This window comes from Hypanus sabinus, chromosome 2 (genome assembly GCF_030144855.1).
Source record: "Hypanus sabinus isolate sHypSab1 chromosome 2, sHypSab1.hap1, whole genome shotgun sequence".
NCBI lineage: Eukaryota > Metazoa > Chordata > Chondrichthyes > Myliobatiformes > Dasyatidae > Hypanus > Hypanus sabinus.
Window position 1 is genome coordinate 144,446,567 of NC_082707.1, and position 18,545 is coordinate 144,465,111.

General features: G+C 37.2%; 1 protein-coding gene across 1 annotated transcript in view; it reads left to right on the plus strand.

The window, feature by feature from the left end:
* The window catches only part of akap6 (A kinase (PRKA) anchor protein 6), a 341,777-nt gene that overhangs the window by 211,432 nt on the left and 111,800 nt on the right, over nt 1–18,545 (plus strand). Inside the window, exon 8 of the mRNA XM_059987823.1 lies at nt 4,991–5,111. Coding sequence (XP_059843806.1) covers nt 4,991–5,111 — 121 coding nt within the window. The remainder of the gene's footprint in view (nt 1–4,990; nt 5,112–18,545) is intronic.

Consider the following 18,545-nt stretch of genomic DNA (forward strand, 5'->3'; position numbering starts at 1 on the left):
ATAGGTATTTCCAAGGGATCAGCCTTATGTGCTACATAACACCATGAATGAATTGAATAAAAAGAACTAAAACATATATGCATTATCACATATTTAGTACACACTTGCAACAAGAATTCCTCTGGTGTCTAGAAGCAACATAACGAATGTGTTGAAAAGGACTAATTTTGCTCCATCTCCCACGTGCCTCGGTTTCCCAACTTTATAACTTACTACATTATGGAAACAAGAAAACTAAATGTTTTGAAGGGTTTGGATGTTTTAATAGATTGGGACTCAAGAAAAGTTGTAAAAAAGAGGAAGATTGATTCCACATGTTCTTTATTTTTCATCATTTCAGTGTGTCCTAAACATTTCACAGATAATTTGGTGTATTGTAAGTGTTGTCAGTGCTGTTATGCAGGAATACAGAAACTGTTTCCATTTCTTTGGATTTCCAACCTGACCTGCTGAGTTCCTCCAGCATTTTTTGTGTGTCATTGCCTTCAATTTTATAGGAAGCAAGCTCCACGAAATGCAAAAATGATATCAACCATAAAATATTCTTTAGTGAAGCTGATTGAGATACATTTTAGGCAGAACCATGGATAAAACTCCCTTGCTCATCTTTGAATAGCTATATGTGATATTTTACCCGGGAGACAAATATCTCACCCAACAATGGACAGTTGTGTTTCACTGGAGTTTTAGCCAGTGATCAAATCTCTGGAACAAGTCATAAACTTACAATTTCCTGACTCAATCATGCCAACACCCTAAATTTTCACTCAGTGTCTACCTTGCTAGGTACCTTCTGTACCTAATAAAATGGCCACTGAGTGTATGCTCATGATCTTCTGCTGCTGTAACCCATCCATTTTAAGATTAAATTTGCTGTGCATTCAGAGATGCTCTTCTGCACACCATTGCTGTAATGCGTCATTACATGAGATACTTCTGCCTTCCTGTCAGCTTGAACCAGTCTGATCATTCTCCCCTGATCTCTCTCATTAACAAGGCATTTTTCCCACAGAACTGCTGCTCACTGGATGTTTTCTGTTTTTCGTACCATTCTCTGTAAGCTTGAGAGACTGTTGTGCATGAAAATCCCTTGTGTTTAGCAGTTTCTGAGATACTCAAACCACCCCATCAGACACCAACAATCATTCCATGGTCAAAGTCACTTAGATCATATTTCCTTCCCATTTTGATGTTTGGTTTGAACAACAACTGAACTTTTTGACTATGTCTGTGTACATAAGTTGCGGTGTACAAAGGTTGCTAATAAATTGATCGCTGAGTGTATGGATTATTGTAGGAGCTGTATTTGTGATTGATGTTATTTAGACCAATTATAGCTGTAGCATGATGTGCATTAAATTCAAATGGAGCTCAGTCAGGTATCTCCACCTTAGAAGTAGTGCTATTTGCATGACAATGAAACATGGGTGAAGTTGCTATTCCGAACATCAACAGACTGGTGTAAAATCTTTATAAAAGTGAAATACATTAATTAAATAAAATATCTAACTCGGGAGTGATTAGGTACCAGACTTTGAAACTCTTCAAATTTTGTCTGAAGCAATCAGATAATCTATTATTTTAGCAATATTGCTGAGAAAAGATGTTTCAATATTCCACTTAAAAATTCCAAGCAGGAAAATCATTCCCATTCTTCAGCAGGTCAATGATTTAAGATCATTCCAGAATTCTTATTCTTCATTAATATCTCAATGTGCTTAACAACTTGGGTGTTCTGTTTTCCCACATTACAAGTAAATGTAGTCTGCCCGCTGTGAAATGCTTTGGGATTGTTCTAAAGTCCTTTAAGATGTAACTTGCCTGCAAACACTTAGTGAGAGGCGGTTCTATGAACAGGAATACGTGGAAGTTGAAGGCAAGCTGGATAACTTTTACAATGGAAGCAAATTAACTATGGGCACTTACTCTAAAGAGTCCACATTTCACACTATCCCCCAGGATCATCAGAAGGGATGAGCTCAAGATTGTAATGGTTCATTAAGGAAGCAAATTAGGGACTCACAGATACTGCAAACCATCCTACAAATAGCACACACTGGAGCAATATCTGCTGCACAATTTCCCAAGAGTTGACAAACTCCCTTGCAGCTGAGCCAAATTTACCTAAGCTAGCCACAAGAAAATCTGTAAACAATGGTCAAGATGACTAAAATTTTCTTCCTGTTATGTGGTGAAGTTATTTTCCTCAATTTTCTAGCTGTTCCTGCTGGATTGCTCAGCTGGGAACTTACAAGGAAGGGGATTATATTTTCCCTTCAACACTTTGCCCATTCCTAATGTGAGCCTAGACAGTGACAGGAAGCCAATACATTGCAATGTCTAACAAAACTAAGTCTAATCTTGACTCTGTCAGTGAACACTAGTCAAGGAGAGAATGTTTTAAAAGGTCTCCTAAATATCCTAGGAGATGTGAAATTAACTTTTGCTCCCTTTCACCATGATGTTCCAGACCTTGTCGACCATCAGCAAAGAATCTAAGGCATGTAAAACGATTCATACAATGCAGAAGTTTTACAGAATATGTTTTAAAAAGTAACATCGAACCTAGAATGGTACAGCACAGGAACAGATTCTTTGGCCCACAATGCCTTCTTCATGTTACTACCATCAGGCTGGAAGCACAGTAGTCTCAGGTCCCATGCCGCCAGCTTCAGGAACGGTTATTACCCTACAACCATCAGGTTCCTGAACTGACATTGATAGCTTATTCACCATTACTCTGAACTCACTGTATGGCCTTCAGACTCACTGTCAAGGACTCTTTACAATTCATGCTCTCAATATTATTTTCATTTGCACAGTTTGTCTTTGCACATTGGTTGCATGTCAGTTTTTATCTGTTTATGTATAGCAAGAAATTGAATACAAGGTATATGGTATCACATATTTATTTTGATAATACATTTGTTTTGAATTTTGAAATTTTGATGTCTGTTCCAAACACAATGCCAAATTAAACTAAATTTCTTCTGCTTGCAATGATCCATACACCACCACCCTGATTCTTCATGTGTCTATCTAAAAGCTCTTAAAAACAACCATCATGTCTGCTTCCACCACTACTCCTGACTACCCATTCTAGGCACCTAACACACTCTGTAGAAAAAAAATGCCCTGAAAAGCTAATGGGTTTACAAGTCAAGTCAGTAGCTCCAGTATTGAAATGCAACAGAAATGATAAAATTTATTCTTTATACTTTCCCCTTCTCACCTTGACTACATGTTAACATTTTAACATTGGAAAAATACTTTGGCTCTCTACCCTATCCTGTCTACCGGTCTCCTCTCATCCTGTTACTCCATAGAAAATAACCGATATTTGTCCTAACCTCTCTTATTACTCATGCCTGCAAAGCCTGGCAGCATCCTGACAAATTTTTGTACCATTTCCTAAGCCTCCACATTTTTCTTATAATGAGGCAACCAGAATTGCACACATTAATATTACACAATACATATGATTTGAGATTTGTTTTCAATTACATTACTTTTCTTTAGAAAATTATGTAATTCCATTTTAAAATTATCAGTCATTTACAATACATCAGATTATGTATTAACCAAGTAAAATAAATTGAACTTATTCAATTTTATTGTGTGAACAAAGGAGGGCATGTATTTTATTTCAATATATGTGCACTTAAGCTACATGAAGTAGGAACTATATTTTTGAACACATTTGATGAAAAATCAATTCATTCAGGAAGTATAAAAATATTTGTAGCTTGAATTTGAATATTTTTAAGTAGTATGTCTCAATAAGTCCAATATTCTGCTTCAGTTTATTCAGACAGAATCTAAATGCAAAACTATGAAATTCATCATGAAGTAATTCTCTTGCCTAATGAATGGCTCTTTGAAATCATAGCAAAAACAACTGATATTTATAGATCTGCAGAGCAAAATTTCTTTTTTTTTCACCCTGCTAAACTTATATACGTTTTATTGAGCCAGCTTTTGGAACCCATTTGAATGTGGCAAGAAATCCTCCTCAAGGAGACGTTTTCTTTCCATTAGCTATTGCTGAATGACATCATTGTGATACCCAAGTATAATTTAATTCTTAATTTATGACAAGAATTATTCGATGTTGTGAGGTGTAAATAAGGATCATCATCAAGAGTTACGTTTTGGTAAATCTTGAGAATTCTGCATAGCCTTGTTGCAGTATAAACTTTCCACAATTATCACTCCATTGGAGTGCTGATACAGAGTTGTAAACCCAGTACTTCGCTTAACTCAGGCACTCAGCTTTGAACTGAACATGGCTTTAATCCTTCTAAGCTCCTCATTCTAATGATTTATTTAGCTGAAATCTAATTAACTCCTATTGAATTTTAACATACATAGCTGCCTTTTTGAGAATTCCTTGCTTTGACTTTTTGGCCTTACCTTTGCACTGGACATATCAATAGGGATTACCTGTCTCGTGGTGCATCCAGCCTTTTGAGTGTTTTGGCATACTCACTCATGCCCAAATAAAATACCTTCTCAATGTACTTTCATCTTCAAATAAAACCTTTGACTGCAAGTTTGCCTTCAGTGCTGTTGTCCCTCTTGCATTGCTGATATTCATCTATCTAGTTGAAATGATGCTCAAGACTAAATTGAAATGAAGAATTTTAAACTAGTTAAAACATGAAATAGGTATTAAATAACTTTGCCAATCTTTTCTGCTGAATATATTTATGTCCTGTATGTTGAAACAGTGACAAATTATTGCTTGTCATACTACCAGTGCCAACATCGAATAAGCTGATGTATAGTATTTCTCTCTCTGTGATGCATTATTACCTTAATTTATTAATCATGTTGTGATATCTTATAATCAAACCTAATGAAATCTTGCTTTCTAATTTCAAGTTTAATTTTCTCTATAACAAGCAATTACTTTTTCTAGCCAGTATACATTCAGAAATATATATTTTATTTATATAATGCATAATGCATTTTTAATTCTGCTTTCCAGCCTTTTGGACTTTGAATCAGAATACCAGGAGCTCTGGGATTGGCTGATTGACATGGAATCCATAGTGATGGACAGCCATGACCTGATGATGTCAGAAGAGCAGCAGCAGCATCTTTACAAGGTTAGAGCCTATGTTACTGTCTTTATGTGGCTATGGAAAATCTGATTATCCTGACAAGTCTTTCTCTCGGTGGACATTTTGACGTTCATTGTATATATCATGGTGCCTATTAGAATTCCCTTCCCTGTCCCCAACTTCATTTCCATCTCCTGCATGCCAGCAGAGAGTGCAGACATCATAATTGCCAAAGAGTTCCCTTTATCACATTCTATTAAGTTTAATTTTATAAAGGAATGAAGAATCCTTCCTGTAGAGAAGCAGAAATAAAGGAGACAGGATTAATAAATAGACTGAAACAAAATGAATAGTCAATGCAAGCAGGGGCTTTACTTTACAGTCTGTGTTTTTATTTGAAGCTTCAGACAGATTAGTCTGCCCTTCAGAAACTGTAAGAACAAAATTTGCCAGGAGTATGGTTTATCACTGCATCGATACCAGTCAGCTTTCAATGAATTTTTATCAGTTATAAATAGGGCAGCCTCTATTGCTTTGAGTTGTTATTTTACACAAGATTAAAACAAATATTTTTGAATCTAATATTAATTTAAATAGTTTCAAAGAGAAAAATGAGGAATGTGTATTTCAGCATCACTCAGTAACTATAAACTCACATAAACTATTAAATTCTCAATGTTGTAGAATATTGTTTTGTTCTTTTACTGATTAAAAAAACTCAAAGCTTATACTATGGATACAATGGCATTTTAAAACAGGAAAGGAGTAATATGTTAGCATTTCTGGGGTTATTTTCAGCCAAACCTCCACAGCAGTAAATCTGCCTCATTTAGGCTATTTTTTATTGTTGTAATTCTGACAGTTGTCATCCCTGAATTGCTTCGAACATATGGCACATTTCAAAGAGCAGATTGTGAATCGTAAAGGAAAAAATTAATAACCACCATCAGAATTGACAACAGGATAATGACAAGAAACAACCACCCTCTGGCTCTTCTCATAATTTTTCATTTTTATACAAGCAATGGAAATTCAAGGTCAAATAGGAGCCTCTCTCTTATCTTAGTGGCTTCATCAGAACTTACTATCGTTTTAAAGAGTGGCAGCAGGAGAAATGTCTCTCGTCCAGGTTTGTGCATTATCAGCTAAAGTAATGGAAGCAGCTGGGGGCATTGTTTGTCACACTGCCAGTGGGGGGTGGATGCCACTAATCCGTAGGTGGTGTACAGGAGTGATAGATAAGGGGCAATCAGATTTTGTATTTTTTGAGAAACCGTGAGGAAAGAAAACAGACCACATGCAGGAACAGCCCTTGGATAGAAGCAAGGGTAGCTGTGAGAGCAAATCACACATGCATTCTCCAGGGGCATAACTACATACATGAAAAGAGAATTTTTGAAGCACTGTAGTAAGCACAAAGGGGTTTGTGTATTCTTTGATTTTTATTTGAATGCACCACATTTGGGGTCCTTCCTTTACCTGGATGAAACTGGTATGCTGCTAATTAGTGGTGGGCAGTGATGCACACAGACTCCTGAAAGAAGCAAGTTCTTTAAACTTCAAAGTAGCCCTTAGCTGAGGAGGGCTTGTTTAGAAGAATCAAGCACACTGCTTCATTTGCTGTTACTATCTTCTCACAGCTTCGCTCCTCACCTCCACTGAACTTTATCTTTAGAATCTCCTTTACTTAGTTCTTCTTTTTGTTAAATGCTGATATAAGGGTATTTTTTCCCCTTTTGTTCTAGAAGGATAGAGATTTTCTCCTGCAGTATTAATCCCTGCAGATGAAAATTTTGTTGAACAAATAAAATACAGTCTTTGTCATTTGTCGGTAAATTTTGTTCGGAAATTCCGCCTGTTGATACTATGCAGAATGTTGGCAAAATAGGAAAGACAAGACTTTGCTTTAATGTCAGTTTCGTAACAAGCAGTTTTAAAAATCTATTTTCTTCTTTGCACACTATGAAAGCATACTCAGCTAATTTTGGAGTTCAAAGCAGCTGACCAACAACCATGCTGACCACCTCACATAACAGAAGGCTCTGTTTTTACATTACAATTTAAAGGCATTTTACCAATCCCCTTGTGTTCCAAATGAATTATTTCTACACAAGTCTTTAAGTTTAGTGATATTAAAACAATACCATCATTTTGTGGCTGTATTTTTCCTATCAAACATTCAGAACCCCTGTTGTCATATCTTCTTAAACCATATTTCCATCTGTGACAACTCCAGAAAGAGGAACATTTTCCCTGTGGCATTTTGCGGCGTGGCTTATGGGGGAGGGGTGGGAGAATCTTAAGAAAAATTCAGACTTCTAATTTACTTCCCCTAAGAATATGCCATTCTGATGTTGCCTTGCATCTGTGTATAAAAGGTTGATTTGTTTATTGAAATAATGCAATGTGATTGGCTGCTGATGGGTATTATTCTATAGCACAGTGCCATGTTCTGAGGCTGTCATTTGAATTTCAGATGCACCAACATCCACATTCTCAAAGAAATCATGCATTGACCCATCTACTAATGGGTTTATTGTACGAAAACAAAGGTTTTGTTTTGGAATGAGATCCTTGAGCTATCCACTTAATAGTAAATCTTTGAATTCACACTTCACAGCAAATTGGAGACAAGGCTTATGGAAAAAAACAACCTCTTCTAAATAAATGTATATACATGTTCATTGTATTTGAAAAATACTGTTTTGTTTATGTTGATGCACAATTGTGATATATATTTGCTTTTACAATATGAACTAATGACAGTGTTGTATATGGCATTCTTAATGATGTTTGTGTCACCACCAATCCCAAGTGGCATTATTCCTGTTCAAAACGGACCCTGCCTCTATTTTACAGTTTCAGTGAAGCATATCCATCAAAGCTAAGTGGCCCTGAAGTACAGCTCTGCTGCCATGTTTTCCCCAAGTTTCCTATCATCTTTTATATGTCACCAAAAGGCTAGTCTGAAACTTTTGGAAATTTTTTCTGCCCTTGGGAACAATTCCTCTGGCTTCAAACCTTCACTGAGTTGCCAGCTATTGTTATTGAATGTGTTGTTATGTATCTGATTTTAGTTGGCAAGGTGTCGGCCAGCACATATCGTGCTACTTTGCCAGATTTTAGAAGCAGGTTTCAAAGCATTTCCAGAATGTGCATTTCCCTCTGACAGTTTGACTTCAACTATGAAATACCCGCAAAGTTTGATGCTGTGGCTTGTTCACTTATTTTATTTAAACCTAAAGTTTTCATTGTTTAATTCTGCGGTTCTGGCAGCTTATTTAATAGTTTTAATGCTTTTCAGAGTATTAGTTATTATTAGCTGCATGAATTTATCATCATTTTGAAACACACAATATTGCTACAACTCCACGATTCAGTTTCCTGCAGTCTGATTCAGCTGCAGCTAGATTTTCTCCTATGGCATTCACTATTACATTAATATCCAATACACTTGCCATGCAGTTTCATGTTCTGCAATATGATACATTCCAGTACATTGGAAATGTAGTCCTTGTGATGAGTTAGCTTTAATTTGTACCATCAATTGGCAGAGCTTGGTTGAAATCAGGCAATACTCAGGTTTACACATAAAATTTCAACCACTTTCAGACACACGTATACTTTTGAAATACTTTGTGTTTCACTAAAGATGGTTCTAATGTTGGCATTCCATTAAAGGCAAAAAAAAACAATATTAATTAGTTTCTCATCTCCATTAAAAGGATTAAAGCATAAATTCTTGGCAAAAGATCTAATAATCATCATGGAAGAAATGAGAGGAAATTAAGTACACCGATCTAATCACATCTAAATTCATAGAGCTGAATTTTGTGGCTTTCCAGTTACTGGTTTCTAGTGTGGTATTGTGTTCTGATTCTTGGACAGAAGTGCTGGAAATACTCAGTGGTTTTAGGTTCAACTTGAAACATTAACTTTCATTTCTCTTGTGGATACTGATTGATTTTCTCTGTATTCCCTTTTTAGATTATTTAGCTCTGATTCATTTAAACCTTAGTTATTTTTAGCTTGATGCCACAATGCTGGAGTTCTTAGAACCTGAGCTGAGATCACAGAATAATAGCCATCACTCATCACTGAAGAACCTGCATGTTTTTTTTTTAAGTATAATTTTCTACCACAGTTCTGATCATTGGATGTCATAAGAGAATATTTAGGTCCAAAATCATGATACACAACTAATCATAATACATTTAATATTGAGCGGGATCTGTGTTTTTCTTGTTAATACCCAAGGTCAGTTCTCAAATGCCACTGTGGCTCATATTTTCTCTCACATCCACAAGCTTTTGAGAATGTGACCAAACACATTGATGAAGGTAGAGTAGGAGATGCAGTGTATATGGATTTCAGTAAGGCATTTGATAAGATTCCCCATGCAAGGCTTGTTGAGAAAGTGAGGAGGCATGGGATCCAATGGCACATTGCTTTGTGGATCCAGAACTGGCTTGCCCACAGAAGGCAAAGAGTGGTTGTAAGTAGGTCATATTCTGCATGGAGGTCGGTGACCAGTGGTGTGCCTCAAGGATCTGTTCTGGGATCCTTACTCTTCGTGATTTTTATAAATGACCTGGATGAGGAAGTGGAGGGATGGGTTAGTAAATTTTCTGATGACACAAAGGTTGGGGGTGTTGTGGATAGTGCGGAGGGTTGTCAGAGGTTACAGCAGGACATTGATAGGATACAAAACTGGACTGAGAAGTGGCAGATGGAGTTCAACCCAATTAAGTATGAGGTGGTTCATTTTGGTTATTAAATATGGTGGCAGAATATAGTATTAATGGTAAGACTCTTGGCAGTGTGGAGGATCAGAGGGATCTTGGGGTCCGAATCCATAGGACGCTCAAAGCAGCTGCACAGGTTGACTCTGTGGTTAAGAAGACATACGGTGTATTGGCCTTCATCAATCGTGAGACTGAGTTTAGTTGAGCCAAGTTTAGTTGCAGCTATATAGGACCCTGGTTAGACCCCACTTGGAGTACTGTGCTCAGTTCTGGTCACCTCACTACAAGAAGGATGTGGAAACCATAGAAAGGGTGCAGAGGAAATTTACAAGGATGTTGCCTGGATTGGGGAGCAAGCCTTATGAAAGCTGATTGAGTGAACTTGGCCTTTTCTCCTTGGAGCGACGGAGGATGAGAGGTGACCTGATAGAGGTGTATAAGATGATAAGAGGCATTGATTGTGTGGACAGTCAGAGGCATTTTCCCACGGCTGAAATGGCTTGCATGAGAGGGCACAGTTTTAAGGTGCTTGGAAGTAGGTACAGAGGAGATGTCAGGGGTAAGCTTACACAGAGAGTGGTGAGTGTGTTGAATGGGCTGCTGGCGACAGTGGTGGAGGCAGATACGATAGGGTCTTTTAAGAAACTCCTGGAAAGGTACATGGAGCTTAGAAAAATAGAGGGCTATGGGTAACCCTGGGTAATTTCTCAGGCAAGGACAGGGTCGGCACAATTTTGTGGGCTGAAGGGCCTGTATCGTGCTGTAAGTTTTCTATGTTTCTAAGTATTCTTGCTCTCTCTTTTTGAAGCCGCTAATTCTTCAGAGGTATGGAGTCATCCTCCCATTCTTGTTATCTTTCCTGCTAGTAGCTAATTACTATGTATGAACTTTAGCAGTAAGCAAGATACTTTGTCCAGTTTTCCCAGCTGATGTCCACAAAAGAAAAGCCTTGCAATTTATTTCTGAGTAGCAGTGAAGAAAAGTGCCCTTCTGAACCTATGGAAATAAGGACAATTGGCTGAGATAAACCAGCTAAAGATGAAATGACTTGATCTGTGATATTCTTGTCCATTTATTAGAAGCATTAAGTCATGCCACACAGAACCAGGCTCCTTGTCCCACCATAATGATGTTCACCATCAAGAACCTATCTGCTCTTGGTCAGCAGCCTTCTTGCATTGTCATTTCAAGTGCTTGCTTGATATGCAAGTGCTTTGAGAGCACCTGCCTCCACTACCTGTTCAGGTAGTATGTAGCAGATTGTAACCATCAAGTTCTCATCACAGTAACTGAACAACTGGATAAAGAGGCTTAGGTATTCAAAGGGAACATATTATCACGGTGATTCTACACACAGTAGTAGCCATTATTTTTTATTAAATTTCCATAAAAGACTACAATAGACTCTGCTTAGCCAGCGTATTTTATGGCAACCTAGGTTATCTGATACCACCTGAAACCTCTTATTGAAGTAGCTGGAGCATCCTTGTTGATAGACACTTCTGATACCCTATCAATGTTACTCCTTTATTCAATAACCAAATCATGGGTGCATCCAGATAGAACAACTGAGATGATCAATTCTGCTCGTAACAGAAACTTCACCATGAATGCTTCTGGATATTTGGACATGAGGATCCAACATTCTACCATTGAGCTACTGAGCCACGTTATTGTATTTTTATTTCCCCCTGCAGGTATAGCAACCACTGTCATTAGTAAGTGATATGACTCCTTCTACATCTTGCCTGTTTAAAAAATAGCTAGCGTTTGAGTAGGTTGATGTGAGTTCCAAATATTCAGTTTCTAATATAAATGGATGGATCCAAGTCTTATCCCAGGGACGGAAAGTTAACTATGAAGATTTAAAATGCTTGTATAGTTTTGTTTGACAATCTTTATTGCTGTTTGGTATATATCAGTGATCAAATTTTTCACATGAAGAATATGGTGTACAGTAACAGTTTGTCTTCCAGGGAACTGTGGGGAGAGGTGAGTGGCTGGTGATGGAAACATCACAAAATAATCAAACCCTACCGCTATTCAATATTTAATGTGCATGGAGAGAAGGGTACTCTGCCTGAATTTTTCCCCTCTAGCTTTGGAGCATTTAAATCAATTGCAATATTGCCGCTTGAAATCTGGCCCAGATCAACTGAGACTCACTGTTGACTGTAATTAAAACTTAGAGCTGGAAGACATTATTGCAATATTGAGGCTATTTTTAGGATTCTGAGGGTTTAATCCAGTGCAGCACTGAGAGACATTTTGCTCTGTTGAAGGTGTGAATTAAATGCAAATTCTAGGTATTTTCAAAGGTTTTCATCAGCCATAAAAGCACGTTAAAACTCAATACATGGTCACACATAACGCAATTGCCTACGCTGTCTCCTATTCATTACAAATGCAACGGAATGTGATAACTAACATGCAAGCATTTGAGCAATAGTACAGCCTACATCATGCTTATATTACAGTAAGACAATTGATCAGATGACTGTTATGACAAGTTATTTTTGATACTGAAATTGTGGGTGAATAGTTTATTAACAGTTCTTAGCCAAATAAAAGGAGATATACTTTTGAAAGTTTGATTAAACCGGAGGACAGCAATATCACATATTGAGGGGTACCATTTTGCCCATTAGAAAATCTATTCACTTTAAACAGAATTTTCATTCTTTCTATGACTTAATTTTAAGTGTCAATCCAATTGCCCTTATATGTAGTGAAACATTTAGTTGATTCATGAAACTGCACTCACAGGTGTGGTAGCCATGACCAACAATTTAATGCTAATTGTATTTTATAGTTCAGATCATAACATGCTTCAACAAAACAATTTAATGCTGTTTTTGATCACTCAACAACCTGCCATGGTTGTCGCCGAGTTGTTGCATAATCATACTTTCAGTATTTGCTGCAAAGATTTTAAAGGTCTGTTTCCCCGTGTATAATTTGCAAAAATCATTTCAAAGCAATACAAATGCTTTCAAAAAAATTGCATGAAAAATAATTACTGTATCTTTTGAGAAATCAGGCACTGGTTACAAAATAGCAACCGAGTATCCAATGGTGGAGTAATTTTCCAAATGATAAATTACCAAAATAATTTTATCTATTCTTTTGAAGCAATTGACACCAGTCAGCTTTTGTGAATCATAAGAGTGGAACCAGTTCTATCTAATATTGATTTCATGGCTAGAAACTTTGAGAATTATTTAAAAATTGAACCTTTTTACAGTCAAACAATTTTATTGGGATCGTACTTGTGCAGTTCCATTTAGCAAAATCATACATAGAAGACACTGAAGACCTGCTGTATTTTCTTGAGAGGCTTTGGATATATTTCCTTTAGGTCTCTTCCTGCTCTGTCTCTCAGCCCGGCATGCTTTGACCCTGAGTGAATCAAACAAACCATGGTGAAAGTTCCCCTCATTTGCATCACTTCTAGACAGCCCTGTCCTGCTCTTTACTGACAGGAAATCACTGCCTTTGTCACCTTTTTGTGCTCTACTTGTGGCACAGAGTGGCCATGTGACTGGGAATAATCCCAGCAACAGTTAAGACATAACTCCCTCTGACATTTCTTTTAAACCCCCAAATCATTTATGGAAAAGACAAAGCAGTGAATTACAAGGTAAAGAAGGTTTGAAAGCTGATGTGAATGAATGCTAGAATGCGATATTACATTTGAAAAGTCATAGTATAGCTCTTAATATATAACAGAGAGAATAATCCATCACACAGCTGTGTTTCTTCAGGATTCTTGCTCTTATCAAGAATGTGTCCATGTCCACATAATGACCTCATTTGTGTGAGTTTGATAATATGTTCTGTAAAGAGTTGAGCATATTAAAACTCAAAATACTGAAGGAATAAAAATTATCTGCTTTTGGAAAGACAGGTGCAGATATATAAACACCACAGTGTGGTCTAGACACTTTCAAAAGCAAGAGCTCAGATGAAGGGGAAGCTTTACACTAGAAACAAAAGCAGCTGTTGGTTTTTTTTCTTCAATGTGGCAGGCTAAAAGCGGTTTCCTAGGAGATAGAAGTATACTTCAGAAAACAAGATTTACATTCCAAAAAAGTTTGCAATGAAAATAAATTACCAATTCAATTTTATTCCTATGAATATATTAATTCATAATGTCTTGGACATCCTGCTTACAGTATTGCTCCCCTCAGCCTTACTAATATGCTTAAAATGGCATTATGTTATGACCAGTGGCTTTTATTGTAACATCTTTTCAGACATTTGTTTTATTTTCTTTATTTTAGTCACTATAATTAGTGCTAAGAACTAAAGAGTGTTTGATGGGTCTGGGAGAAACATTGAAAATGGATTCTTGAGATCACTTTACCATTTCAATGAAACATATCCTTGTTTAATTTTTAAATTTTGGGACTATCAGACAAAGAAATTAGATCATTTAGCTAAGTTACTGAAAAGAAGTTTATCAAAATTTTGCAATCTACCAGAATTCTAAAGTATCTGCAGTAAATAACTGTACAAACTCCATTATGCTTTACCCATGCAGTTCCCTCAACAAGATTTTTTTTAATGCTATGTGCTGCAAGTTTAAATAAAACTCATTAGAAGAGCCAATTCCCAGGAACTAAAAATCTTTAACAACAGCACAATTTAGAAACTGGTTACATAAATATTATGTAGAATATTATTAGGCCTCAAGACCAAAAGACATAGGAGCAGAATTAGGCTATTCGGCCCATCAGGTTCACTCTGTTATTCAATCATGGCTCATTTACTTTTCCTCGCAACCCAGTCTTCTGCCTTCTCCTGTAACCTCTGACACCCTTACTAATCAAGAAACTATCAACCTCCACTTTAAATGTACCCAGTGACTTAGCACCCCCAGCTGTCTGTGGCAATGATTCACCACTATCTGGCCTCCCCTCATCCACTCTTTCTGGGCCTTTCCATCATTTGTGGGTTTCAGTGAGATCCCTCCTCATTCTTTGAAACTCCATTCAGTACAGGCCCAGAGCCATAACATGCTCCTCATACATTATCCCTTTCATTCTTGGAATCATTCTTATAAATCTCCTTGAGACCCTCTTCAAAGCCAGTAAGATATGCGCCCTATTAGCATTAATATTAATAGTGATTGTTAATTACAATTCAGCTATATATTTAAGCTTCACATATGTGATATACAAAAGAAAAATTGTTTTGCAACTACTGTATATATATATATGTGTGTGTGTGTGTGTATATAGTGGATTTTTAAAGTTATTATTTAAATATTGTCATATTTTCCTTCTGCTTGTAACTACATTTCTTACTGGATTAGGCTGACAAACATTCTCATATGATGTTTATTCTCTTATGATGTTTACAAGTAAGTTCACACTTATGGTAAAAATTGTTAATTTACCACATCTGACAACAGCCTGAGCAAAGAAAAAATATCAATAATTAATACAGAACAATTTTAAACAAAAGTTAAAACTGGTGGGTTGTGGAAGGTTGTAATATTCAGTCTTTCTAAATAACCTGTGTAAAATTGTAAAAAAGTGAGAATAATATAATGAGTGATCATTAAATAAAATAAAATGTGTATCATGCGTCTCATGACAATTAGCTGCCAACAGGGCATTGTGTACTTGTTACAGAAGAAATATTGTGCAAGCATTTATTTAGTTCAATTTTATGAACAGTGTGTGAAGGTGGATGTTGAATTTAGGGTGATTTCATTTAGGCAAGGTTCTTCATACAATTTTGTTTATTAGTTGCTTATCATTAACCAAATTCTAGTGTTCAGTTTACCTGAAACATACCTCAGAAAATACAGTACACCATTTACTGAAATACTTTGGGTAATAAAATGTAAATAAATATTGAATTCCTTATCAGTCTAGCTCGCAGCTGCTTTTTGTAAACACCTTACCAAAAACATCATACAAAATCCTAATATTCTAAGGCTTTTATATCCATTATTCAGGAATTTAATGCTGGTTATTTTTGTTTATTGTCTCTCAGTTCTGTTTTGTCTTTATATGATATTATTATGATATGTAAAGCTCAAAATTTAGATTATCTTTAAAATTGTACTGAACACAACGATGTTCAGATAACAAATCATTGAGAATGCCTCGCTACAGATTCCTCTTTCCTCAGATTGTTTGATTAAAAAGCCAGATAAATACATTTGATCATTTTGCAATTCCAGAAGAAAATGACTTGGTTTTGTAGGCTATTTCATGATGCGCAGTACAACTGAAACATGTCAATTTGTGTTATTGATTGTTATAGAGCAAAAAAAAGTTCAATATTACTTCAATATACTTAATTACCTCTAATAGTGCTATATGATGCTACTGTGTTGTGTAGCCATGCCCTTAGAAGATGCTTTATGCTTTTTTCCTAGTCCTAGTTTCAGTAAAGTTCTTGTGGTTATTACAATGAAGAATGCTAGGTGTGATCTTGCAGACAGCACAAAGGGGCAAGTAACACTTTTGCCATTACAGGGGAGTGTCGCCAATAAAGGAATGGATGCTGCAATGATGGATGAGGGTGTTTGAGAGACAGTGCTGGCAGAAGGTCAGAGGCACCTGCAAAGGCTGGTGGTAAACAGTGCCTACAGGAAATATATTTGGTCTGTGGGAAGACTCTCCTGGGGAATTCCTGGCAGTAATTTGCCAGGGAGGTCTCTAGGGAGTGTTTTCCCTTTTGGCAACAACTGAAATACAGCTGAATTGTCGTGTACCCATTCTCCTTACTTCATTGGATGAAGGGAATGTAGATGAATTTCCTTCTCCGTGAGAATGACATTTGAGAACTGAAGGTTGACGGTTTCAGGTTCCTAGGAGTGTATGTTACCAACACCCAGTCCTTTTGAAGGGTCTCAGCCTGAAACGTCAACCGTTTACTCTTTTCCATAGATACTGCCTTATCTGCTGAGTTCCTCCTGCATTTTAGGGTGTGTTGCTTGGATATCCAGCATCTGCATATTTTCTCTTGTTTGTGATCACCAAAGCCTGTTCTGGTCGAATCACGTTGATGCCAAAGCCAGGAAAGCTCGTCTGTCTCTACTTCCATGCTAAAGAAACTTGGCAGTACTTCTTCGGCCTTCACAGATGCACTCTGGAAAGCATCCTATTCAGATGCATCACAGCTTGGTAGGGAAACAGCTCTGTTCATGACCACAAGAAACTGCAAAGAGTTGTAGACACAGCTCAGCACATCACAGAAACCAGCCTCACCTCCTGCAATGGTCTGAACTTCTTGCTGACTCAGCAAAGCAATGAGCATTGAGAAAGATCCCACCCATGCTGGACCTTCATCTCCCTCTCCCATCAGGCAGAAGATACAAAAGGCTGAAAGTACTCACTATCTGCTGTTTTAAGACTGTTGAATGATTCCCTGATTCCCTAGTAGACTTGACCTCACAATCTTGCTCGTTGTGATCTTGCACCTACTGTCTCTCTACACTGCACTTTCCATGTACTGTAAGACTTTATGCTTTAATGTTGTTTTGCTTTGTATTACTTCAATGCACCATTGTAATTAATTGATCTGTAGACTGCACGCAAGACAAGTTTTTCCACTGTACCCCAGTAAATGTGACAATTATAAATCAATTTACCAATTTGGAGACCACCCCACACCCTGGAGCTCCAATACAACTGTCTGAGGTGGCAGCAGTTGCTGACTGGAATTGTCCCAAGCTGAAGATGACTGTAACTTTGACAACCCTAAATGGAGTGTTACAGGCGCATACAAGGTTATAAGAGTTCACATTTCAGGGTGAACAAGGAATGTTATTTCTATGTTGTGCCTTTAAACAGGGTTAGTAAAACCAATGTCTTGAGGAAAGAAAAACCTGCTGTATGGTACCGTAAAATTAAAGCTCACTGCAGATGTACAGTGCCTATAAAAAATACTTCCCCTTGGAAGTTTTCATGTTTCATTGTTTCACAACATTGAATCACAGTGGATTTAACTTGGCACCAATCAACAGAAAAAGAATCTTCGGTATCAAAGTGAAAACAAATCTCTACAAACAAACAGATCTAAATTCATTACAAATATAAAACACAAAGTAATTGTTTGCAAAACTATTCACCCCTTGCATCTTTGGCAGCAGTTACAGCCTTGAGTCTGTGTGGATAGGTCTCTATCAGCTTTGTACATTTTTCCCCATTGCACTTTGGAAAACTGCTCAAGCTTTGTCAGATTGCATGGGGATCATGAGTGAACAGCCCTATTGAAGTCCAGCCACAATTTTTCAATTGGATTGAGGTCTGAACTCTGACTTGGTCACTCCAGAACAATAACTTTGTTGTTTTTAAGCCATTCCTGTATAGCTTTGGCTTGATGCTTGGTGTCATTGTCTTGCTAGAAAATAAATTTCCTCCCATGTCTCAGTTCTCTTGCAGACTGCATCATGTTTTCCTCCAGGATCTCCCTGTATTTTGCTGCAATCATTTTACCCTCCACCTTCACAAGCCTTTCAGATCCTCCAGCTGTAAGGAAGCATCCCCACAGCATGATGCAGCCACCACCATGCTTCACGGTAGGGGTGGTGTGTTTTTGATGTGTGGTGTTTGGCTCATGCCAAACATAGCCTTTAGTCTGATGGCCAAAAAGCTCAAATTTGGTTTCATCAGACCATAGAAGGTCATCAAACCTTCTTCCAGATGATTTCAGAGTCTCCCACATGCCTTCTGGGAAACTCTAGCTGAGATTTCATGTGAGTTTTTTCCCC